Source organism: Aaosphaeria arxii, assembly GCF_010015735.1.
Source record: "Aaosphaeria arxii CBS 175.79 unplaced genomic scaffold BU24scaffold_4, whole genome shotgun sequence".
Classification (NCBI taxonomy): Eukaryota; Fungi; Ascomycota; class Dothideomycetes; order Pleosporales; genus Aaosphaeria; species Aaosphaeria arxii.
Genome location: NW_022983477.1, coordinates 2103477 through 2128294, shown reverse-complemented (window position 1 = coordinate 2128294; position 24818 = coordinate 2103477). Strand labels below are relative to the sequence as shown.

The following is a 24818-nucleotide window of genomic DNA, read 5'->3' as shown; positions in this document are numbered from 1 at the left end:
TCAAGGTGTCCCGGCAGGTTCCCGAGTAACGATCGGCACCACCAAGAGAGAGATACATGTTGCAGTGGGAGGGGTAGGCATACAGCCTGATCCGTCCGCCCTCGCAATACTTTAAGTCTTGTACGTAGGTTACCTTACTTATCGATACAGGACAGGGCAAGGACAGGGACAGGGAGAGATTGTTTTACCCCACGATAAGGTTGAGATGCCGGCAGGGTAGGGTGAATAATGGTCTCAGGAATAGATTCCCCAATTCTCTTGGGATGGGAAAATGGGCAGATTGTAGTCCCGGAAGCAAGCGTGATTCGCCATCGGGGACTAAGAGGCTTGTTTGGGATGGATGAGGAGGGTTCTCAATCGAGCAACCCGAATGTGCAGTGCAATGCATCCTGCAGGCCATATATCTCTCTGTGCAGTATGTACTGCGCATAACGCGAGTAGCATGGTACTCTATCACGGTCTGTAACGATGGGTCGTGTTACGTGTATGGTGGGTGGGCTCCTGAGGGTGAGTTGTTGGTCTCTTGGTAGAGCAATAACAGATACTCCGAGACTGGGTTCAAGATTCTTGTGGTTGCGCGAATGCGGGGTTTGACGAACTGATGATGAAGATACTCGTAGGACTCGTAGTTAGGACTCGTGTGTACTCCGTAGCGTGTGGGTATGAACGATTCTCAGTGCTCCCCGTAGCGTTCCCGTAGCGCATAGGTCATGGTCTTCTATTTGTATTACAAACTAAAGGTTGTAGAATGTGGTTGCTAGGTGATGATCTATCACTGGAAAGGCGGCGAGATCGGCTCCAAACGTCGATGCATCCACAGAATGCCCAGTAAGCTACGGGTACGAGTACGAGTCGTGGATGTTTGGCTGCCTTGTTGATTGTGCCTTGTCTGTCCACTCATACATACATACATGCCTATGCCTACCTACACCGTAATACTCCACTACCAGTCCGGTGAGAGGAAGCTCAGACAAGAGGCTGCAGCCCGTGTGCTGTGTGTCAGAGAAATGGCGACAGATATGGCGACAGGTGGAAGAGGTCAACAACGCATGCCTACCTACCACCCTACGGTCCCTACTCAACCCTACCCTTCCTTACCCGTATCATAGGTAACTAGTTATGTAGTATGTACATTACAAGTAGACTTCCCTTGGGCTTAGTTATGGGGTTATTAGGTATTAGAGCAACGCCGCCCGGGTGACACAAAGCGCAAGTGAGCACGACGAATTGCGTGCGATTGAACAGTCAAGGGGTCGTCATGATGGCGAAGTGGTCTGGTCCTGTGACTGTGACTTGGGGCCAGTCCACCCCGTCCACCCAGTCCGCCCAGTCAGTGGCAGTCAGTGGCAGTCTACCCAGTCTCGCAACAGACCGCAACTCGTGCTGGCCAACAAGGCCACGAGACAGACCAAGCTACGGGTTGGCAACAGCAGGGCGGCGCGCGGGGGCTTGTTGGCTGATTGATAGATGGATACCTGATACTCGTAGAATAGATACCAAGGTGTCTAGGTACCATGTACATACACTGTACTGTACTTCAAGATGGATGCCCATTATTGTTTCGAATCTTTGAAGAGTACATAGATACCTAGATACCGAGTACATACTGATCAGTACTCCTCGGATCCTTTTATTTGCCCACCTGTCCCCTGCTAACTAACGTATCTATACAGCTATCCGTCCTAGAGGGGTGGGAAGACTGTCGCCTTTCACTCATCGCTCTGATACCACGGGGAAGTCGTCATAACCATCGCCACCATCGCCATCACTGCTGCTACTGTCGTCGCTGTCGTTCTCGTTGTATGGGGTGTCGGAATCTGAAGTTGATCTCCATCGGCTCTGGATGGGAGTAGGCAGGCTGTTGTTGTTATTGTCATTGTTGGCTCTTGCGTTATCTGCTATCGTCTATCAGCACATCCGAACATCGTCTATCACTCCCACACCCCCGTAACATCAGTGCATACGACTAGCATACAATAACTGGGGGGGAGGGTCAGCTATTCACTAAACCCAATCCGACCTCTAGCGGGATGCTCTGTGACTCGTCGTAGCTTGAGAGTACAACTCCATCATCCACCGCCATCCACCCTCCACTCCCTCCGCCATTCACCATCATCCACCTCTACCCTACCCTACCAACAACATTCACTCCTCTTCCTTTTCTCTCTCCTCTCCTCTCCTCTCCCTACTACACCCCTACTACTACTTCTTCTACTTCTTCCTCCTTTGCCGTTCCTTCCGCTAAGCTTTTCTTCTTCGTTCAGACCTATTCTCTCCATCAACAACCGACTCTACTACCACTACTACCACAACCACAACCACAACCACCCGCGCTTCCATTCGTTCATTCACTCATTCATACATACAATACATACACCCTCTTCCGAGTCCTCTCTGCAATAGCTCCAGCCTGAGCTCCCATCCAGGCACAGTCCTCCACTCCCGTCACTCCGGCCACGCCCACGCTACTGCCTGCATATCTCATTCACACCCTCAACTAATAATACCCTGGTGTCCGCCGTCCTAGCCCTCGACCCTGACCTTCTTGATCCTCCAACAGTCACCTACCTTGCCCTCCACGCCGTACCTAGAACCGCCTCGAGTCCGACGTTTTATACCAATCTTCCTACTATATCTACCTCGTCCACCTCCGTACCATCTCATGTACAATATCCTAACCGCCACTCTGTATCCACAACTTCGCTGGTAGTCGAACGGACCCGTTCTGAGTCAAGCGGGCGTGAGTCGAGACAAGCTGGTCGTCCAGCGCCTCCAATATGGCGACTCCAACCCCATCGAGTCTTAAGCCGCGACGGTCGACTTCGTCGGCCCAGTCGTCGTCTTCACAACCCGCTGAAATCATCGGCCAGTTCAAGCGCATGGATCATATTGGCAAAGGCAGCTTTGCGGAGGTCTATCGAGGCATCCACATCGTAGGCCACCATTATTTCCTTCGTCCCTGTAGTTTTCCCCCTTGCGTGCTTTCTGTGAATAGGAGCATAATGTACGCTTATCACGAACAAATGCTAACGCAAGTAATGTGCAGGAAAAACGGCAAGCTGTAGCCATCAAATCCGTGAACATGAGTAAGCTCAACAAGAAGCTCAAAGATAACCTTGTCTCCGAGATCTCGATATTGCGGTCCTTGCACCATCCTCACATCGTTGCCCTTATTGACTGCAAGGAGGCACCGTCCCGTATGCACATCATCATGGAGTTCTGTGAGCTTGGTGACCTCTCGTCCTTTATCAAGAAGCGTGCCGACCTCGTCAATCATCCACAGACCCAGCGCATGATGGAAAAATACCCAAATCCTCCAGTCGGAGGTCTTAACGAAGTTATTGTGAGACACTTTGCAAAACAGATGGCTAGCGCCCTAGAGTTCTTGCGGTCCAAAAACTACATTCATCGCGACCTCAAACCACAAAACCTCTTGCTTAACCCTTCAAGCATGTATTATTCGCAGAGTGGTCTGCTAGACCGCATGCCCCTCGCCGCCGATGCTAATTCCCTCATACCTGCTACTGGCGTGGAGTCCTTGCCAATGCTCAAGATTGCCGATTTCGGGTTCGCTCGAATACTTCCACAGACATCGTTGGCAGAGACTCTGTGTGGTTCGCCACTCTACATGGCCCCTGAAATCCTTCGTTATGAGAAGTACGATGCCAAAGCTGATCTGTGGTCCGTTGGAACAGTTCTTTTCGAGATGATGTGTGCCAGGCCACCCTTTAGAGCGAACAACCATGTGGAATTGCTACGCAAGATTGAAGATCGTAAAGACCAAATCCGTTTCATCGAAGGGATTGTATCGACTAGGGCAATGAAAAATCTCATCCGAGCACTTCTCAAACGCACTCCACTCGAGCGCATGTCGTACGAGGCATTCTTCTCAGACCCGGTTATTCGCGATGAGATACCCGGGCTCGTCGAGGAAGATCTCCCGCAGGCGGCCGAGTCGATTTCCATGGAACAGTCTAAGCGAGTCCAGAAGATGCCAGCCGAGACTGATCGACGTGCGCAAGAGTCACCATACTCCCAGTCACCTCGAGAAAGGACTCCGTACGGAACGACACCTCCCTCAAGACCATCGTCACGACCACAGCACTCTGGAACTCCTCCCCGTCATGATTCCCGTCGCAGGCTTAGCAATACACCCTTGGCTACTATTGAGCAGGAACCTCCCGTGCGCGAGCGCCGGCCTACGTTGCCAAATGTCATGACAGCTCCCGCCAGGCCTGCTACTTTACAAGACCGAAATTCAAGCCCGTATGTCTCTGGAGGACGCCGTTATAGCCGCGACGAGCAGTTGCCTCCAAGTCTCCCACTCAAGGATCACCTTGAATACGAGCGTACACCCCAACGGCAAGAAGCAGGCGCAATGAGGGATGCTGCAGATCGAGCTGCTCAAGACGCTGCTCTGGATGATGGTTTCGTGTTTGTGGAGAAAAGAAGGGTAGAGATTGATGCTTTGGCAGACGAAATAGCTGCAAGCCCACACAATGCCCGCGACCGACCATCAGCTCGAGACGGTGCTATGCAGCGACGCAAGACAACTCAAGGCTCGCCTACTTCGACCACTGGTGCAACCGCTCCATCGCGTGCAATCCAGATTCAACAAAAGCAGGGAGCTGTCCATCAACGCACAGGGTCCTATGAGCGCCGGCGACAATACAGGCCTAGTTTTGAGAGCGCAACTTCTGCACTTTCTAAAGCTATGAATATGGTCAACATTCGGGGCCTAGGCTTGTCACCACCTAACATGAAGGGTGTATCCCCTCCACAAGGTTACGCAGCGTTTCCTACGTACCCCACGGCACAGAGCAGCATGCTTCTAGTCGACGTCGGCGCAAAGGCCTCTAGCAAAGACGAAGATTCTTCCCTAATTAAGAAGACTGAGGAACTTGCACAGCTAAGCCATGTAGTCTATGGATTTGCAGAAGTCAAGTACAAGCAACTGGTTCCCGTTGCACCAAGTGATCAAGGTCTCGGAATTGGTCCAAATGGTGTTGCTAGGAAACCCAGTAGTGATGGCCTGGATGATGATGATGACGATGATCTCACAGCTGATGCTATTCTCACCATCTCCGAAGAAGCTCTTGTACTCTATGTCAAGGCACTGGCTATTTTGAACAAGGCAATGGACCTGGCAGGCACTTGGTGGAATCGTCGCCAAAGGAATACTTCCCCAATTGACACCACCAGTCGGTCATCTGCACACACTGATCGACTCAATCGAGTCGTCTCTTGGGTTCGCGATCGCTTCAATGAGTGCTGTATCAAATCAGAAATCGTTGCACGAAAGCTCAAGCAAGCCCAGGTGCAACTGCCATTGGACCATCCCAGCCATCCTCAGAATCGCTCGTCTGCATCCGGGTCGGCCACCACGATAGGCTCTGCAGAGAACATTCTTCTGACTACAGGTGTCACAGCAGAGAAGTTGATGTATGAAAGAGCACTGGAAATGAGCAGGACCGCCGCTGTCAATGAATTGGTGGGAACTGACCTGGCCGGTTGCGACCTCAATTACTGGACAGCCATCCTCATGATTGAAGCTATTCTGGAAGACGAAGAAGAATCTTCCAGTCGAAGATTAGAAGGTGACGAAATCAATGGCCTCGAGTCTGAAGATCGCCAGTCCATCCAAAAATGTAAGTGGCATCAAGAACTATAAGTTGTTGATCCTGTACTAATATAAGCCAGTGTTGGAAAGTATGAAGGCCCGTCACCGAGCACTCAAGAAAAAGATCGAAAGCCAAAAGGCATTGAAACGAGCATCCATAACCAGTGCACCCGCAGCCCACCCAGCGAGTCGCAGCTCGCCTTCCTCACAAGGCACCGCGAGGTGAATGGTATCATAGAGTGCACTCGGCCCGTGGACATCTTGCTTCCACCTATTTCATCGTGCTCACTATTCACCTACATCATCGGATCGAGTCTGTTCTCATTGCATTAGCATCATGCGCACCATTTTATATTGCATTTCGCTGGAGTTACTGTGGGAGGTCTGACTTATCGCACCTCTCCACTCATATATATCGTTTTTTATTTACCTGAACGCTAGGGTTCGAGTTACTTTGTCAATACGGCGTTTCTTCCATCATGTTTACTTTCAAGGACGGCGTCGATCGGGTCGCGCATGATCAGATGATACCATAGTAGTCGCGGTTCATTCTGGCGTTCTGTTTTTCTCTTTGCAAAGCTTCGCGCGTCGGATTTCATTCATTATCTTTTCCACACCTTGCTTATGAGGGTATTTATATATGGGCGCTGGTATTGGCGCCCTGGGATGTGCGACCGCGGATTTTCTCGTCGTGTGGTACTGGGTGTGCTCGATGAGCACCATCAAATTGGATTTACTATTACAGACAATCACGGACTGAGGAATGCATTGTCTTTTACCTTTAGATTGGCAACTCATGGATTTGGAGAAGAGAAACGGATTGGTTGGCTTCTTCGCCAGATGACGATACCTATATTACTTGGTTACAGTACAATAGTGATGACGATTAATGTCATGATAGATTCATACTTCATTACACATGGATGGCATGATATGTTCCAATGACCTTCGCTCTGCTAGGATTCCTAAAGCGGAAGAATATATGCCCCAACCCATGATGAATCTTCATGGCGGCCTATGTGGGTATGATTGGATGGTTAAGTGGTAATTGGCACCCAAGTTAGATGTGATGACCAGAAGATCTCCACACAATCTTCCCGTCTCCGCATCGGCAGCCCCAGTCCAATCCAGTCCGGGGCCCAGCCCAGATCCTGCTAAACCTTCTTCAGCTCAGCCATGCGCCAACTCCCTACCACATCCTACATTGCTTTTCTTTTAAAGACTCGACACATGTATTCCATGATTATGTGACTGACTACGACCGGCTCATTGTCTCACATACTCAGTTCGTTCCTAAACCTCCTGCACTTGATGTCTTTGCCTCACAATGGGCCTCGGTATCCTTGATGACCACCACCTTGAGCACGTACCAGGTACCATCCCATCTAGCTGCCGCTAGTACTCGACCTCAACTCGAAAAGTACCTACAACTGACGATTGTATTGTTAAAGGTACTGCGCTGGTACTCGAAGATGACCGACGCAGAGACGAAGAGCAGAACGCAGCGCGCAATGCGAACCTGAAATATGACCGCACCGGCAAAATCCTGCTCGTGCCGCAGCCTTCAGATGATCCCAATGACCCACTCGTACGTCGTCGCATATATGTACCGTGAACTACATCTTTCGTACGGTCTTGTTAACATGCCACCAAGAACTGGCCATTATGGCAACGGGACTGCATCGTCTTCGTCCTGTCCCTTCTCTCTGTCATAGCGGCCACGCTGTCCCCACTCCTGGCCGCCGATACCGTTTCCCTCGCCATATACTTCCGGCGCAACTTCACGGACATGGCGCTCTTGACCGGCTATCATCTTCTCGGCGTGGGGCTCGCAGGCTTCCTCTTCGTCCCCAGCGCGCGCATCTGGGGTAAACGGCATCTATACCTCCTTGGTACTGTGATTGTGATATTCAGCAGCGCATGGGGCGGGGGCAACGGACGGTCATACAAGTCGCTTCTATGGGCGAGGATATTCCAAGGCATAGGTCTTGCGCCCTTTGAAGCGCTAGTCAATGCCAGCGTAGGCGATCTGTATCATGTTCACGAGCGGGGTGTACGAATGGCGCTGTCGAATCTGGCGCTGTTCGGAGGCGCTTTCTTCACGCCCGTGCTGGTGGGCAAGATTGCGGATACCATGGGCTATCAGTGGACATTCTACTTCGTTGCCATATTCGCTGCGGCCATGCTGCCTTTGCTGATTTTCTTCGTGCCGGAGACGAGCTACAGGAGGGAAGAGATATTCGATATCGATACAATGGGAAACTTGATCACGAGAGAAGGGAATAACGGGGGTTTAAATGACACAACGGCCAGCAGGTCTGAGGCGGCAAGTGGTGAGACTGATCGAATCGGTGTCGAAGAAGGGAAGACGGAGGGCTCCTCCAGTACCTCAGAACCGCAACCGACTACTGCTGCCACCCGTCCGCCGCCACCAGCGAAAGCGACTTGGAAGCAGAGTCTGATGCCTTTCAATGGCCGCAAAACCGACGAACGGTACCTCCATCTCTTGCTCCGACCCTTCCCCCTATTCCTCCACCCAGGAATACTATGGGTATGTTCCTTCACTTGAACCGTACGCACGCATACTTACCAAAACACGCAGGCTTGCCTCATCCAAGGCACCCTAATCGGCTGGACCGTCATGATCGGCGTGGTGCTCGCGGGAATCATGCTCGGCCCACCCCTCTGGTTCGGCGAAGTCGAGACAGGCTACATGTACACGGGGGCCTTCATCGGCGCGATCCTAGGCTTCATCCTGAGCGGCCTGATGTCCGACTCGTCGGCCCGCCTCCTGACCCGCTGGAACCACGGCGTCTACGAGCCCGAGTTCCGCATGATACTCGTCGTCCCGCAGCTCGTGCTCGGGTGCGCGGGCCTCTACGGCTTTGGGTGGACCGCCAGCGACGCGGTCAAGTATGGGTGGTTTTGGCCGGACTTCTTCTTCGCGCTGGAGGTCATGGGGATGGTGTGTGGTGCTGTTGCCAGTGCTCTTTACATCGTCGATGCGCATAGTAAGTCTGATGCGTTCCATCTCATTCTTTCTCACCCCAGACGAAAGCCAGGTTACTAACGGCAAACCTATGCAGGAGATATGTCCGTCGAAGGCTTCACCTGCCTCCTCGTGTTCAAGAACCTCTTCTCCTTTGGCCTCACGTTCAAGGGCTTCGACTGGATCATCGCAGGCCGCATAAAGCCCGTCTTCATGATCCTGGCAAGCGTCCAGGTCGGCATTTGTCTTTTGACTGTTCCCATGTGTGAGTGCATTCCCGAAGCAATCCCTCCTCCTTTTCGTCATTATCTCCCACTTCCTTGCCGGAGGCCCTCGTAGTGGCGAGATTGAGTGATTGATTCAATGGATGAGTGAATGAAGGTATGGTTGCTGACAGAGGTTGTAGACATCTTCGGCAAGAAGAACAGGAGTTTCTTCTACAGGCATAACGTCTTTTTCCGAGCTACGGATTGGATCGCGGATCGTTTGACTTTCTGGTGACACATATCGTCTTTCCGAGTAAGAGTGGATCAGAGGGAAAGAGCCTCGGCTCGTAATCGTAATGATGGGGGGTGAGATGTGCTTGTAGCGTTTTGTTTTTCGGCCTGTAATTGATGAGATATGTGCACGATATATACGTTGAGAATTGATTGAGAGGAATTTCTAACCTTGTGATAATGAACACGAAATATACTTCGATGAGACGTGATGTGTGCTATCTCAAGATTGAGGAGACAAAACATGTATGTACACGCTAAAAGAAACTCTCTAAAGATTTCTAATATCGGAATTGTTATTCTCACACGCACACTCACTCGTTCACTCACTCAATTGAGGGACACGGATTACGAATAAAACCAAAAAAAGAAATCTTTATGTCTCGTTCTTTTGAGAGTAGGTAGCTGACACTGTACAAGTATAAGACACACACTTCGCTAAACCCACTACTTCCCTCTCCTTCTAGTCACTAGTACATTTCGCCATCAATCTTCTCTCCGTTCCACCCCTAATCCTGATGGGTTATCTATGACTTCTGGTTGGGCTTGGGGAGCTTGTCGAGGATGGGGCTCCTGATCGGGGGGTTGTAGGCGATCTTCCTTGACTTGATTGGGGCCCACTTGTACCTGGATGGTTGTTAATCTGGCTCGTCGCACGCACATTTTGAGATTATCCTTACCTCTTGACCCAAATGCTGAGAGCGAACAAAACAGCGCTGACGGAGAGAACCTTCCAGCCCATCTTCTTGCGGTCATCCATCTCAGGCTCAGCAGCCCAGTTCAAGAACTCGACAACATCCTTGGCCATCTGGGAAGTAGAAGCAGTGGTTCCGTCATCGTACTCAACCAAATCGTCGTAGAGGACGCGAGCCATGGCAATTCCGGTACCGGGGAAGTAGGGGTTGAAGTTGAGACCTTCCTGGACGACAGCACCTGCAGGAGGTTCCTCAGGGTAGCCGGTCAACAAGCTGAAGATGTAGTTGCAGCCACCGTGTCTGGCCTTGACCATGAGGGATAGATCCGGAGGCAGAGCACCATTGTTGGCGGCACGGGCGGCCTCATCGTTCTTGTAGGGAGAAGGCAAATAATCAGAGAGCTTTCCGGGGCGCTTCTCGATCTCACCCTGGTCGTTGGGCTCGGTATCGTACTCGTTCTCCTCGGCAAGTGCCTTGGCCTCGTCGACGGTCATGATGTTGCCAACAAGTGCTCGGTATGGGATACGTTCTAACGAATGGCAAGAGGCGCAAACTTCCTGGTAGACCTGGAAACCACGGCGAAGACTGTAGGCCCATCTTAGTGTCTCTTTCTGGATATCCCATGAATGAAGGATACTTACGCCTGGTGATCGAATGTCTTATGCCATTTTGCGTGCTCCCATGGATACTGGGTCGGGTGTAGACTGAAATTGAGATCCATTAGCCTCCGTCCGGCCGCAAATTCCCCAGACCAAAAATATTGCCTCATCTACAGTCCATCGCTGGAATTCACTCACCCTTCTTCCGCAGGTGTCATGGCATCGACATTTCGTCCGTATAGATGGTAGTACCAGGCGACGGTTCCGATGGCGAAGGCGGAGGCACCGACTGGGAGAGCGTTTGCCGTCCAGGGCGCCGCTCCCTCGGCTGTTGAGCTGGAGGATGAGGCGGAACGCTGTTCAATCGAATTCGTCAGCAAAGAGGTCAATTGAGATGATGAAAGCAATTCCCAAATGTCCATGCCCATGATGAAGTTGTTGCAATTCGTCGAGGCCATTGACTTTGATGGGATAACGGGATTCGTACCGAAGCGGTCTTGCTGGTAGCATTGCGAGCTGCAGCGCCGGCGGAGCGCGCCGTACGCAGCGCCGATCGAGCCAACATGTTGATGTGAAGCTGGCTCGTAGGCTACGAGGAGCGGAGAGGATCAATTGGGGTGCTGGCGAAGGTGGTGGTGGTGCAGGTGTTCGGGTTAGAGGCTCCTGCCTCGCAAGTTCTTCGACTGCGCTAAGACTTGGCCTGGCTTATTGAATCAGCGAGCCTTGATTGGTCCACGCGACATGCACTGACCCTCATCCCTAATCTTCCCGCATCCATCACATCATCATCTTCATTTCACATTATTCTTCAATCGACTTCGTGCTTTTAGCATTTCTCTACGAGTTATAGTAAAGGCTTTACCTATATAGATGCTTATTTGAAACCAAGACCCTGATGCTTTGATATTCTACACAGCTTTACTTCAAGTCGCTAAATATATTTCTTGTTTATTGCCGGCATTCGGGCGCTCGATAATATTTCGGATCACACAATATCAATAGCTGTCCAAATGTAGATCTAAACATAAAACAGTTATATATTGAGAAAATTTCCTCTCAGATTACCAAAATTCTCAGCTCCTATGATCCTGGAGCATGGAGCCAAACGAGGATGCTCGTGTTAGGGTAAGGTACATAGGCGGCGGTCTCCTAACAACTTCGAACCCAGACATGTCTTAGATTCCTTTTCTCGTAAAGACGATTCGTATATTCTTATCATACTGATTCCGTATTATACCGTCGTCTTTCAAAGATGAAGCGCCCATGAGGCGACTTGCGGTTTTGTAAATTTCATCATCAACAACCCTTTCTTCATCATCATCTGCTGTTGTCGAGGAAGGATCAACATTGTCTCCAATTTCAAACGTTTTGTAGACCTGAAATTCCAGTTTCTCTAGTGGTAAATCCCTGAAAATATTCAAACGGGCGAGATCAAGACGAACTGTCGCTCCTTTGGAAAATAGGTCTGATGATACTCCGAAACGCACACACAAGGTTCTCGTTGTGGTACTTTGATAAAGTATTTCTGCTATGGTCTGAAGATCTCTGTCGAGTAGCGGATCTATTCGAGCCCGGAGATCATAAGGCGGCTCGAGTATCAATGATGATAGTTTCAATATAACTTCCTTGGTCCCCTTGCAGCATATCAGGGGTGATCTCGTACCCTGATCGGCGTATGTGCGGACCTTTTTGTCGCTACCAAATGACCAACGGGACCTGGAGTGTAGCTGGTCGAGGCCTTCGGCAAGAATACATTGACAGGTAAGTAGCCAGATCGGAAGTTTATGTGCACCATTATACTCAGCTTCACCCTTTTCGTACACGACCTGGAAACGTAGTTGTTTATAGGGAACTTTCCATACAGTCGGACTCTGCTTCCAGAGCTCATGGTATACTAAGTTCCTGAGCTCTCTCGGAATGGTGAAGAACAAGCTGTGGTTTGATGATCTGGTCCGAGGCACAGCCAACGAAGTACACTTTGTATGCCTCGATTTGGGAGCTGCAACATCGCCACGTCTGCTCTTAGATCTTGCAGTCGGATCACTGCCCCCACCGCTACGGCTTTGTTGGCGTTGTTTGTAGACCTTGAACATTCGCACTTCTACTTAAGGTTCTATAGAAGAGTATGGTCGAAGGTCGGATGGTTTAAACACCGTGGGGGTGGCAACAAAATGTGTCACTATTGTGATAAGTCACAGTCACGTAGTTCAGGCTTCCGATACGCGAAGACGAGCCGTGAAGTCACTCTGTAGATGGACCCCAGGAAGTACCTAGCTATTCGGAGTCAAGTTGAAACTAGCCAAGATTACATAATCCATGCAAGGTCACGTGGACTGGGCATTCACTCTTCCATTTTGGGACAGCTAAGTTCTTTGGGAGTGCACCTGCATAGCTTGTACAGTATGCCAAATTATCAGATCTTCTTCACACAAACTTTTGTGTACTCCCAGGCTTGGTCGCGGTGTATGGTCACATCAGATGCTGGACAAATCTGGCTGAGCGCCGTAGAGAGGGCCCAGAAGGTATTGATATTGTTTGGAAAGGCGAGCACGGGAGATAGATAGGCATTTAGTTGTAGAAACTTAATCATATTGACTTTCCCTTTTATAAACGTCATTTTCCCATCTCTCTGAATTGCCATTCTAGTGGGCTAGGGGATTCATATCCTTCAGCAGCACTGCCGCATTACGGATTCTCATCGGACCAGTGAAGCTCGTAGATAATACTAATCTTCTGTGCGTGTTTCAATACTCTGAATTCCTTCCATGGATCCAGTTTGAATCCTTGAAATGACGATAGGCACCTTACTTTCATCGTTCGCTATCACTGGCTCAGCTAGTATCCTCTGCTCCCCAAACTTTTACTAAGAGACCATAATCATCGATTCAAATGATTCAAATGAAGCACTTCATTCGGCAGTTACGAAATTACCGTTCCCTCCGGAGTGGAAATATTGTTCCAAGGGAAGACTTTGCAGAGGAGGTATGGTTGGCAGACTCCACCGACAAGGAGGCGTGCTGAAAATTGCTTTAATGCAGCTACGACCGACCAGGGCGCTTCCATCATGTTTAGATTACACATCGAACTTCAGACCATGCGGCTTCTCTTGGCACTCAGGTGATGACCTGTCGCTGGGTCTTAGTTGGGAGCTTTTCTTCCAAAACTTGATGTTTATGTTCTCCGGAAGATTTTGATAGGAGTTGTTGAAGACGAACCAAGAAAAGATCGACATCTCAAGGTCTTTTCGTCTATTTGTGGAGTGGTCCCAAACTGGAACCGAGTTCTTGAGTCCAACATCGTTTACCGAAAAGAGTTCGAGATTCAGCCTATACTTACCCCTTCCATACAACCATCGTCAAATTAAGCGAAGCAGTACATATCACGCGCGTACCCGTCCGACAACAGTGAAATATAATTATACTGCATGTTTACCCGGCTCGAATCTGTCTACACAGACAACGCCACCACACGTGCGCTAACACGGGGATGCAGTCAGCTTAACTTTACCTGGTACACATGGACTACAAGCTCCGCGTCCCAACACAGAACTAACTGACACGACGCTACACAACATGAAGACGCATGCAGATACGAAGAAAACAACGACTGTCGAGGCGTGCCTGAAAGCTCATTTGGGCAATGATATGACATATGCGGCTGCATCCAAGACCAACTTCAATACCACAGTACATGGCTCCTGGCTCTGCACAAGGAAGTTTCTGGATTTGAAGACAAACCGTTTGCTGGGTCCAGAACACCGCTTAGCTCAACTGGTATTCAATGTATCCTGACAACGCAAATGGCCGTTCTTCGGTGTGTCTTAACGGCGAAAAGCTCTTCACAGCTATGTTCTATTGGTGGAATACAACTCCTTTGACGATAACATGGGGCTCCATTATAGCTGCTAGGTTCTGGGCTGTTCTTGAGAAGTTCGTATCCTGATCTTTCACGATCAAGGGGTCGATAACTACGTCATTTGTTTTCGGAGAAGAATCAGTAGTATAAGAGAAGACAGTGATTGCTCCATGAAAAGCAGTATCTCTTCTCATTCTTAATTGCCTTTCCTTTCGATAAGCAGCTTGTTCTATCTTCATTTCGTTGAGATATACATGATGAGGTTGGCACGAGCAATAGCCATCTCAGCTGTCCTCTTTGCAGGATCAGCATACGCTGATACTTGCTCTTCTGTCGAAGCCTTGGGATACATCAATGTTACACGGCCCTTAAGTCTCGCCTATTTGGAAGAACAGAGCCAATACTGGTCTACATCATGCAGTGCACTTAAGCCGGAATGCATCATTTTTCCCAAGACCACGGAAGAGGTCTCCACCGTCGTAAAACTACTATACAACTCGACGGAAAAGTTTGCCGTCAAATCAGGGGGACATAACCCCAACAATGGCTTTGCGAGTGTCGATGGGGCTCCATTGATCGTCACTGAGCACCTTGATCAAAGCGATCTCGATCCAGCAACCGGGATTGTAGATGTTGGCCCCGGAAATAGGCTTGACGGGATCTCGGCGAAGCTGCAAGGCACAGGATGGACATTTGTTGGTGGCCGCATTGGCAACACAGGAGTTGGTGGCTTGGTTTTGGGTGGAGGACTCAGCTATATGTCTACGCAATACGGATGGGCTGCGTCCTCAGTGCTTGAGTACACAGTTGTTCTTGCCAACGGCACCATAGCCAAGGTCTCTAAAGACTCATATCCCGACTTCTTTAAAGCACTCAAGGGAGGAGGCAACAATTTCGGCATTGTGACCAACTACCGACTTCAAGCATACCGCCAGGCAAACATCTGGGGCGGAAACCTTGTCTTTCTACGTACGCCAGACAAGGATACAAAGCTCTTGAAAGCTGTCCGTGACTGGACAGAGTACAATACGGACGACAAGGCTTCAGTCATTGTCACTGCAGAGCGTGCCAACCTAAACGTTGTGGATTCATGGATCATCTTTCTCTTTTATGATGGGCCAAGTCCACCAGCTGGACTTTTCAAGAACTTTACGGACGTTGGCCCCACTTTGAATACTTGTCGCGAGCGAACATACGCCGATCTCATGGCATTCAGCAACTGGGTGGTAGTCAAGGGTTCTGTGGTACAAATTGCTACCGAGACCATACCTCTTCCTTCGGCTGAGAACAAAGTCAAGGTCATGGATGCACTCCATGCTCACTGGCGCAATGTCTCCAGTACTACCTTGGCTGTACCTGGCATTGTTGCTTCAATCGCCTGGCAACCATTCCCCAAGAAGATTGCGGAGCAGGCAAAGAGACTTAGTCCTGATCTTATTGATGCCGATGACGACGTCGATAAAATCATCATAGAGATGAACTACAGCTTTATTCCGCAGACTGAGTATAACCGCATGGCTGATACTATGGAGACCACATATTCTGGTGTTCGCAACAGGGTTGTTGGGTGGCAGGCTGACGGTACTTTGCCTGATACCTACCTCCCAGTGTTCATGAACTACGGATTTTACCGCCAGGACTATTTCGGCCGTCTTAAACCCCAGAGCAGAGCACTTGCAAAGAGGGTCGCTGAAAGCGTTGATCCAACCGGTTTCTTTAGGGATAGGACAGGAGGATGGAGGCCATAAATCCATTTGATGGCTCTTTTCAGTTGGTTTCACTCTCTAATTAGTTTCATATAGTGTGATTTCCAATGATATGTGGCGTCTCCATAGTGTCGACAGAGTATACTGTATGTAGGTAGTTAAATTAATGATCAAGCTTACCATATCATTGCATACTATTGTCATAACGATCGTGTCACAATAGAATGAGCCTCCACAATCGATGGATGGCGAGAATCACTAATCGACTTCCATTATCGCATTGTTAGTGAAATGAGTCAACCGCTCTTGACACAGTGGCTATGCTGTGGTGATGGGCAGCACTGTGATTGGCTGTTCTTATACTGGCTAGCCGTAGTCGGATAAGCTCCATAGCCAACCTCAACCTCGTGCCTCTTACCAACAGTCTCAACAGCTCAATGTACGACAAGCGAGTATAATCAACAAAGACATTCATGCAAGATCGTGCACCCGTTGGTCGAATTAATCCCGGAGAACGTCTCCGTCCATGACCAAGCTAATTGCCAACGCAGACATTGGCGCAAGTTCTTGGTCTCCATGTAAGGCTAGTTTATCAGGAGAACAAAGAGAACTATTTGAGCGTCAAAATTTTCAGGCCGCCCTTGAACCACACAACCCACCAGAGTGCTGGATTTATGTTGCCGCTGATGCTTAGCTCGTAAATAGACATCACAATGTTCGTCCGATCCGGACGCGCAAACCCTGCCCCATCTAGCAAACCCAGGTACCGAACTCTTGTTAGACATCTAGAACCAAAGTAACAACTACCTGACTAGAAGTTTTCTAGTCGTCTTATACTGCCCTCTAGGAATCTCACTTTGTATTAGCTTTTGAATTTTCAAGCCATTGAGAGAGCATCACACAATTACTACTCATCATGCCTGGTGGGATTTGAGACTGTCTCACACTTTCATCATCAGCAGTGAAGCGCCGTCTAATATGAGATCACTCCACTCAACAATGGGTTTTATAATACTGTCTGATGATGTGGAGTCTAATTCGCCTGCTCGGGCGAATAATCTGATTCAAAACCTGCTTCATCAAAGAAAATACATTGACCAGTAAGGCGTTGGGAAGCTTCGCCTCTGGAGGGTAAGACATTCGTGGAGATTACTCGACTTCGGAGGTTAACATGATGGCTTTCTGGCTTCTCTTCCAAGCTTTGCACATGCCAGTTTCTGGTCTTTAGCGAACGCCAAAGCCGTCGTAAACAGACATTCGGGTTCGGATTTCAGCATGCGTGACCTGATCCGTTCAAGTGGTAACAGCGGAAGCTGATCGGTTAACGTCTTTGTGGCTGATTTCTACCCCTCAGCCCCGGTCACTAATTTCTTTATTCTCTGAACAATTCGACAACCACCTTATAGCAGTAACCCTCCGCCGAGACGGAATTGCGCATGCTTTATAATTGCCAATCTGTTCGGCATAGGACGTACTCAACAGGAACATTCACGTCTTACTCCACGGTGTATAACCCGTAAGTCGTTGGCAGATGGGAAAACAATGGTGTAGTGCCGTGGTGATAATGAATCTTATCACTTTTTCTTTCATCGATGATTGAGATTTGAAATACATAGAATTGCGCACGGATGCTACCGGAGGTGTATCGGTTCAAGCCCCCCGCAAGCCACAAAGAACATCGGGGTCATCTCCCCTATGGACATCTAGAACTTGAGACTATGATGCACATAGCCTACCCAAGTCGGCACTTACACGTGGGAAAACTTGGTCTACCAGAAAATAGTAAGTGATAACTACGTAAAGGGAGAAGGCCTACCGTCATTCCCACCTCGCACCACCTTACTTACATAGGTACAACATACATCACGGCCCTTTTCTAGTTGCTAGTATGCGGGATGCCACGCGCCCCAAGTCTTGACCGACCAGTCAGACGGGTAATGTACAATTTGCACATTTGGTCGCCGACGATGTAGCGCCGCCTCATCCCTGCATCCTGAACTCGATAAAGTTTCCTCCTACCCCCGACGGTTCAAACCCCGTATTATACTGCTCTTTGTTGCGTCCCAGCTAGTTGGGATAAATTTTTCAAAGTACGGGAGGATATATCTTTCATAGACATTAAGCAAGTCATATGTTCATTCTGTCCACCCCTGGAGTTTCGTTTCGAGTTTTCCAAGGAGGATCACCAGAACCTAGTTTGATGTCTCACACTCCATTATGACGACCGCTCCAAAACGCAAACGTGGGGAAGTGCCTACAAGAATCGGTTCCGATCCAAAAAGAACTCGATTAAGAGTTGCCAGACCGTCATTTTTCCTTCTTCCCCGAGAATTGCGGGACCAGATCTATCACGAGATATGGAAGACTGCCGCTCCCTCCGTAGTGCAGATCAATGACTACACCTTCGATGTCGACTATGAATGTGCAAAGACACGAAATTCCGATGATCCCATACAGCCCCAAGACCAACCAAAGTCCACAAATCCAAAAAGACGAGGCCGGCCTACGAGACCACGTTCGCCGTGGTTCCAAGCCAGCAAGCAGTTCATGCAGGAGGCAATCGATCAGTTCCACAGAAGATCTCATTGGAAGCTACAAACGAAAGCAACACCACCGTCCACGCCACATAACAGACCCAAAATAACTGCCCATTCTTGCCTGCTCAATCCTTGGCATGGAAAGACCTTAGTATTGACAGACAAGTACGCCTACTGCACCATGTCAATTCAGGATGACGGGAAAGTCGGTGCCGTACTTGGGTTCACGGTTGCCAATTCTCGCTATTTTGAAGGTCTGCGAGCGTTAGCAGGTGATTCACCGAGATTGGGGCAGTTGAATGTTACTTTCGGTGTCAGCTCCCAGAGCCTTTTTGTGCTCGGTGGATTGGTGCCGAGAGTGGATTTTTCGGCTCTTGGACACCTCAACGCTCCAAATCTCCAGCATGTCAATCTAAATGTGATTTTGACAAAGGGGAACAAATTCGACGATTCGCTCAAAGGACATATCACAGCCGAGACAAAGAGCATTGGTGAGATTATCCTTGGAGGGAAAGGAAAGGAGTATTCCGCCGCCATCACTCGTGCGAATTCCGATCACTACGGAGATGCCTACTTTTCCAAAAACCCCAGAGCCATGGTATGGAAGTATAGTATCTGCAGAGTTTAAAAAGAATGCAGTGGCCCAACGCTTGGGTGCTTTGACAGCGTTATTCTTGTCAATCGATAGTTTTGCATGTTTGTAAAGAACTTCATATCACACCGGATTAGCATGAGCATATCAAATATCTACACCTTTGACTCAATACCTTAACTCTTCGTCCTTTGGAAGTGTCCCTATTTGCTCCTGTAGCCATTCGAAAAGGTACGAATGTCAAGTATTATCCAAAACACAAGAACGCCGAAACGCTGACATGATGAGGGCGAACCGATAGAAAGTATCAAGAACTTGCACATGACTCCAATGCGGACAAATTAGTTGTATTATTACATTGAAGCGGTCATGTTGATCATCTCAATCATGCAATTGTACAACCAGCTCCCTCGGGCCCCTTTCCATGATCGTCACTGTCACTGGAGCTAGAATCAGAACTGCTATCTTCGTCGCTATCCTCGCTGAAGGCCAATGCCCTTTTCTTGAGGTTTGGGTTGCTTAATTTACCCATACTAGTCGAGCTTGGGTCAAACGTTTTGCCCTTCTGTGCTGTTTTGGTGGCAGAGCGTTCCGCAAGGAGTTGCTGTTTTATGTTCGGAAATTGGTGAGTGCGGCGAGCCGTATTGAGAAGCTGTGAAGAGCGGGCAGCAGGCGTATGCGGGGTGCCCTGGGAGCTCGACGGTATTGATCTCGCGACTCCCGTTCCAGCGGAACGTGCAGCCAGAGGAAGAGGTTGCGAGCTTGAAATAGGTGGAGTTGGCGCGGACGTCGCTCCGCCGGCTTTCGCCCGTGCAGTATGAGGAGGAAGTGCCGGTGGGGAGGATGGTGGAATAGCGGGCAGATTCGTGGCTGGATTTGCAGCTGGCGTTTCGTCCTCATCGGAATCATCTTGCTCACTCTCGCTATTGGAACTACTCGTCCTAGAGTCACTGTCTTCGCTTTCTTCGCTCTCTTCTTGGTCCTCAATAGCAGTTGCTGTTTTCTCTGGTGCCGGAGTAAATTCCGGGGACTCATCTTCACCTTCTGATTGTTCCGGGGTGGGAGAGCGGCTCAAGAAGCGAGCTGGCTGGTGTGAAGCAGCTGGTGAGGATCTCGCAGATGACACTCCGCTCTCTGGAGGAGAATTCTCGCGCTCCTCTTCAGCCTCCAAATCAGAAGCAGATGTGGAAGTAGAGCGAGTGCTCGCGTCCGGTTGGTATGCCAAAGGTTTGTCTTTCCCATCGACTTCCGCGCTTTGGGTTAGAGTTCCGAAACTCCAAGATGGTGCCCGTGCTATCGGCGCCGCTGAGTTCGCATCCGTCCTTGCATTCTGTGTCTCACCAGAGTTTTCTTTACCGGTGACGCTCTCTTGGTTATCTCCACCTGCGACCTCTTGAACAGTAGCTTCTTTCATTATTTGGTCAATGTCCGAATCAACTTTATCGGACCTCATACTTCCTGTGCTCACTTGATGTTCACGGTCTTCTTCCTCATTCTCGTCGTCTTCATAGGATGACTCGGCACTAGAAACAACCATGGGATCCTCCACTGTATTCCCTGGAGATGACGGGACAGCCGCCGGGGAACCATCTAGTGCGGTCTCTTGCGTAGTCGTCTTTTGTGTTTCAGAAGACAATCCATTGACCGGTGTAAATGTCTGAGCTATTCCCATAGCACCCTGCGCCGTGGTCGAGTCCGAGCGAGGTTCTGTGGTAGGTTGATCTCTCACATTCTCTGGAACTTGAATTTGAATGCTACGGTGTTGTGCTTTTGCTGATTGGGAATCGATAGAAGCTCTCTGTGTATGCTTGCCATCGTCCGCCATGGGGTTCTTCAACTGGGGAGACACTGTTTCTTTGTTTTGAGATGGTGTCGTCGACCTGTGCTTTTGCTGTTTAGGACTAGAAAGTGCCACTTGTGATTGGCGGCCGGCCTTTGGTGCAGAATCTCGCGTGGTTTGACTTTTGGGTGTAACATGATTGCTTGAGTCTCCTATTTGCCACATGTTTTGTACTGGTGTCGACGTGGGACATTCTTGTACAAAGACAAAACCCTCAGCTTTTGGAGCAAGGCTTGTGCCAGGGGGGGGCATTTCCTGAGAAGCTTGTTCGCCGCCGAGAACCTTAGAAGGGGTGATAGCGATAGAGGTATCTGCGTCCATGTTTGTACTCATGAAAGTTTGCCATGACGATGCTGGGGTAGAAGAAATGTCCACTGGAACTCCGTCCGAATCCCGCTTGTTCTTACTTCCTCGGGGTCTCCCACGCGGCCTCTTAGCTGCCACAGGCGTATCTGCAGCAAACGAGATTGTCGCCCGAGAAGCGGCCTGTTTGGGTGTTTGCTGTTTCACGGGCGTTTCGGGCTTTGCCATCTCGTAATACTTCTTGGAAGGTTTGGGCAGTCCGGATGACCTAATTGATTTTGAGGAAGATTTATTACTGGATTTTGTTGAAGACTTTGGTGTCGAAACCTTATCGAGTCTCTGGTCTTCGTTGTGATGAACCATGGCAAGCGTCTTACTGGCATAGAAGGGTGACACTTCCCGTAGTTGATCATTAAGAGTGACTTGCGAGGAGAGCAACGAACCATTTGTGGATAGCTGATCCTCCCCACTAACTTTCCTTGCATTCTTGGGCACAGGGCGATGAGGCCTTTGAGGTTCAGATTTCTGTGTATTGACTGCACTGGCCCGGGAGGGAATGACGACCTGTACACCGCGACTGGCGTTATTGTCATTGTGGCTGTTTGATACGGCACTGCCTGAGGATTGACCATTCACACGACCGGAAATCTCCCCCTTACCAGGCGAGGGTCGTTTCGGTGATCCAGATAAGAGCACAGAAGAGCTAACGGAGTCTTCTCGTTGCACCTCGGGTTCAGAAGACTGATCATTCATACTCGATCGCTGTCTCTGGGCTGATTGAGGTGTGGATACGATTTCGTCGTCGAAAGACATTGGTATCTTGAAAGATTTGCCTCTTGTGTTGGGTGTTTTCGAAATTGCACTTTTATCGTATGTTTTCTTTTGGGGTTGACTGGATTTTTGAGCAGAATCTACCGTTCGGATATTACGACGACTACCGTAAGTGATGACTGGCCTGGTAGGTCTTAGGAATAGTTCTGGAGAGCTGGAATGTTGAACAGTCTCCTCATTGTTCGAGGGTGGTGTCAGTGGCCCATTTGCGTTCGCATCCTGTTGAGATGTGATCTCGGAGATAACTGAGGTCGCCCTGCGAGCAGATGCAGCTTGATCTACTGTATTTTCCGACCGTGTAGTCGGAACACCGAGCTCAGGCGATTCCTCCTTGATGGCAGGTGGAAAAATCGCCTCGCCAGTTTGTGAATTCTGCACGTAGATGACAGAAGCGCTTGACTTGGACCTCTGTGACTGCCCAAGAGGGCTCGGGTCTCTCGCGCCTAAAGCACCATTATCTGATTCTGTACTGAGAATTGGTCTGTCTTGTATAATCTCATCGTTGTAGTGCCCGTCAACTCGTCTTCGTTTGTTGGATTGTTCCTCGTGTGCGTCTCTGTGACGTTTCTGGGCACTGATGGGCCGTAAATTCGAAGATATGGGAACTGAGAAGTCGCGGTAGGTGAAGCTGGGGACTACCCTGATCAGTCGCTTTTGTGGATCTGTTTCGCCCTCGTATATCGAAGCTACGGTATCACTTAGATCAAGATCGCATTCGTAGGCATCTTGTAATTTCAGAATCGTGAAATGGCTACATTTCTGTTAACCCTTACGTTTGCATACCCAGAATTGCGTTGCGGGAGACTGACACTGCTTCATGAGGTTGAAGATAGTTGCGCTTGTAGCGCTCTTCAATCTGAGCCCATACTTCTTCGAGAGTTTGTTCCGATTGCACGGGCAGCGCGAATCTCCTTCCCTTCAGCGCAGCGACTGCAAGTTCACGATATTCTCTAGGCGCATGGGAGTTTTCTTCAGTAAGAGGCAGAACGTCAATGGTCAATCGCATCCGAGATGCTGCCGAAGCTGCCATGATTCAAGAACCGTAGCAGCAATGTTTGCGTTAGAAAGGCGTAACTGCATCATGTGGAGGCGGGAAGCCGTCGAAGATGCGGAGCTTGTGGTTGACCGAGTTAAAAAAGTGATAGCTCTTCTCAAGCTGCCGCAAAATCTTGGCGCGTGACTGCGCGTTGAGCAAAAGGCGCTAGCCCCCAATAGCCTTCCGCTTCGCGTCCACCTTCACCCAAAACGTCTCTCTCTCAGTTCGCCCGGCTATCCACAGTAGATGCCTTTTGGACTGAATGTCAACATTACCACTAATGCGGGCGTTGTCGATCTTCTCTCTCTTGAACGAACATCAGTGAGATTCTAAATTGCCTTTTTCTGTTACACGGGCCCAACGGGGTGGCTAACAAGTATGGAAAACTCCCACAAGCGCAAGCGCAAGCGCATTGCCTCCCCCAGCGGTTCTGACATTGTTACAAGCTCCAAGAGCGATGCCCCTCACTCAAACAGCAGGCGAGCAACTTATTTGCCAAATGTTACAGATTGGGCGTTTAGGATCAAAGTGATCTCTTCGCCTCATACCAGCGATGATTTACTTCGAGAGGCCATACAAGGCTTGATCGTTACCTGCTTCCCTGATGGTATCCTCAAAGAGCTAGGAATTGACGTTGTCCAAAAACACATGAGGGAGCAAGCCGCACCTGAAGAAAATATCCGACGAGTACAGGCCATTTTCGACCAAGAGATGATTTACCAAATAGCGCGGATGATGGCGCCTCTTCTCGGGAACGAAGACAGACTTCGAGCTGGCATTGACTCAGTCATCGCAGCAAGCTACAAATTGCATAGCGAGACTCTGGATCCAAAGAATATCATAGCAGCCATCTCCGACGTCCAGGAATCGTATGAACAACTCTTAGGCATCAAAGGTGACCCTCAACTGTGTGGGCTTGGTACTTCTGGCGCTATACGAGAATCCGAAGCACCATGGATACATGACGAGCAGGCAGCCGTAAAGCCTAAAGAAAATCCCAGCCAATCACTGACAGAAGAGACTGCGCGTGAATGCCAGGTCAGTTCAAGTCAAAGCTCCCGGAGGAAGCCTACTCGACTACTAACGAAGACCCGGAGATGGGATGTTGATGCAGCACAAGTAACGGATCACGATATTCCTCTACACTTCAAGCGGCCAAGCGACCTTTTTTCATACCATGCATACCCGGTAATCAGAAGGGATCTTGGTGACTCTGCGTCTGATTCTGAAATTCTAGCTCGAATTGAAATGCTCTTACAAGAAATGTCCAAAGCAGAGCGACAGACATGGGCACATAGCCTGCAGAAACTCTACGATGGTGACCTATCTATGCTCAAACGAGTTTCTGCGCGTGTATCGTTCATTGAAGGTAGAGCAACCCCGTTTGCTCCAATGAACAATACAGACCGTGAAAATCAACTCGAAATCTCAGGTCGTGGGATCGATCACATGCAATCCGCCATCGAGAATCAGCGTAACAATACTGCGAATATTGGGCATCCTCCAGCGGGACTAGGCGAATATAATCCCAACTCACGCCTAGTTAACATTAAAGAAGAGAACGAGCAGATTAACAGTATCTCATCTGACGTTACTTCAGTGCCTACTAACCAGAGAGAGGCGTTACTTCAGTGCCTACTAACCAGAGAGAGGCGTTACTTCAGTACCTACTAACCAGAGAGAGGCGTTACTTCAGTACCTACTAACCAGAGAGAGGC

The 24818-nt window shown here is 49.5% G+C and overlaps 8 protein-coding genes across 8 annotated transcripts in view; 5 read left to right on the top strand and 3 right to left on the bottom strand.

Moving 5' to 3' along the window:
* Positions 1 to 2777: 2777 nt before the first annotated feature.
* BU24DRAFT_347059 (Serine/threonine-protein kinase atg1) lies at positions 2778 to 5846 on the top strand (the record flags this gene model as incomplete). Its single annotated transcript, XM_033523513.1, has 3 exons — positions 2778 to 2933; positions 3047 to 5648; positions 5701 to 5846. The coding sequence occupies 3 exons, from the start codon at positions 2778 to 2780 to the stop codon at positions 5844 to 5846; spliced, it is 2904 nt and encodes a 967-aa protein (XP_033384319.1).
* Positions 5847 to 6822: 976 nt separating this feature from the next.
* On the top strand, positions 6823 to 9110 carry BU24DRAFT_391313 (MFS transporter-like protein; the record flags this gene model as incomplete). Its single annotated transcript, XM_033525107.1, has 6 exons — positions 6823 to 6993; positions 7072 to 7208; positions 7275 to 8171; positions 8223 to 8631; positions 8707 to 8874; positions 9016 to 9110. Exons 1-6 carry the CDS (start codon positions 6948 to 6950, stop codon positions 9108 to 9110), a joined length of 1752 nt encoding a protein of 583 aa, XP_033384318.1. The 5' UTR covers positions 6823 to 6947.
* Positions 9111 to 9243: 133 nt separating this feature from the next.
* On the bottom strand, positions 9244 to 11019 carry BU24DRAFT_422295 (cytochrome c1, mitochondrial precursor). The gene is made up of 5 exons (XM_033527954.1): positions 10888 to 11019; positions 10599 to 10756; positions 10443 to 10505; positions 9787 to 10386; positions 9244 to 9733 (listed from the first exon to the last, which is right to left on the bottom strand). The coding sequence occupies exons 1-5, from the start codon at positions 10963 to 10965 to the stop codon at positions 9634 to 9636; spliced, it is 999 nt and encodes a 332-aa protein (XP_033384317.1). The 5' UTR covers positions 10966 to 11019; the 3' UTR covers positions 9244 to 9633.
* A 193-nt stretch (positions 11020 to 11212) lies between these two features.
* Positions 11213 to 12638, bottom strand: BU24DRAFT_450596 (uncharacterized protein). The gene has a single exon (XM_033531038.1). It carries the CDS (start codon positions 12491 to 12493, stop codon positions 11576 to 11578), a length of 918 nt encoding a protein of 305 aa, XP_033384316.1. The 5' UTR covers positions 12494 to 12638; the 3' UTR covers positions 11213 to 11575.
* Positions 12639 to 14443: 1805 nt separating this feature from the next.
* On the top strand, positions 14444 to 16145 carry BU24DRAFT_189299 (FAD-binding domain-containing protein). The gene has a single exon (XM_033521693.1). It carries the CDS (start codon positions 14510 to 14512, stop codon positions 16001 to 16003), a length of 1494 nt encoding a protein of 497 aa, XP_033384315.1. The 5' UTR covers positions 14444 to 14509; the 3' UTR covers positions 16004 to 16145.
* A 1888-nt stretch (positions 16146 to 18033) lies between these two features.
* BU24DRAFT_422291 (uncharacterized protein) lies at positions 18034 to 19167 on the top strand. The gene has a single exon (XM_033527953.1). It carries the CDS (start codon positions 18179 to 18181, stop codon positions 19124 to 19126), a length of 948 nt encoding a protein of 315 aa, XP_033384314.1. The 5' UTR covers positions 18034 to 18178; the 3' UTR covers positions 19127 to 19167.
* A 49-nt stretch (positions 19168 to 19216) lies between these two features.
* On the bottom strand, positions 19217 to 23170 carry BU24DRAFT_492153 (uncharacterized protein). Its single transcript, XM_033533877.1, has 2 exons — positions 22874 to 23170; positions 19217 to 22815 (listed from the first exon to the last, which is right to left on the bottom strand). Exons 1-2 carry the CDS (start codon positions 23092 to 23094, stop codon positions 19476 to 19478), a joined length of 3561 nt encoding a protein of 1186 aa, XP_033384313.1. The 5' UTR covers positions 23095 to 23170; the 3' UTR covers positions 19217 to 19475.
* A 308-nt stretch (positions 23171 to 23478) lies between these two features.
* BU24DRAFT_480705 (uncharacterized protein) overlaps positions 23479 to 24818 on the top strand; it is a gene marked incomplete at its 5' end in the record, with an annotated part of 2510 nt that continues 1170 nt past the window's right edge. Inside the window, one exon of the mRNA XM_033533135.1 lies at positions 23479 to 24676. Coding sequence (XP_033384312.1) covers positions 23479 to 24676 — 1198 coding nt within the window. The remainder of the gene's footprint in view (positions 24677 to 24818) is intronic.

Coding starts and splice junctions, on each gene's coding strand:
- BU24DRAFT_422295 (XM_033527954.1), bottom strand. CDS start 10,965: ATGTTGGCTCGATCGGCGCTGCGTACGGCGCGCTCCGCCGGCGCTGCA. Junction 10,506..10,598: donor ATGACACCTGCGGAAGAAGG/GTGAGTGAATTC, acceptor TCTCAATTTCAG/TCTACACCCGACCCAGTATC. Junction 9,734..9,786: donor CTCAGCATTTGGGTCAAGAG/GTAAGGATAATC, acceptor ACAACCATCCAG/GTACAAGTGGGCCCCAATCA.
- BU24DRAFT_450596 (XM_033531038.1), bottom strand. CDS start 12,493: ATGTTCAAGGTCTACAAACAACGCCAACAAAGCCGTAGCGGTGGGGGC.
- BU24DRAFT_189299 (XM_033521693.1), top strand. CDS start 14,510: ATGATGAGGTTGGCACGAGCAATAGCCATCTCAGCTGTCCTCTTTGCA.
- BU24DRAFT_422291 (XM_033527953.1), top strand. CDS start 18,179: ATGACGACCGCTCCAAAACGCAAACGTGGGGAAGTGCCTACAAGAATC.
- BU24DRAFT_492153 (XM_033533877.1), bottom strand. CDS start 23,094: ATGGCAGCTTCGGCAGCATCTCGGATGCGATTGACCATTGACGTTCTG. Junction 22,816..22,873: donor CTTCAACCTCATGAAGCAGT/GTCAGTCTCCCG, acceptor ACAGAAATGTAG/CCATTTCACGATTCTGAAAT.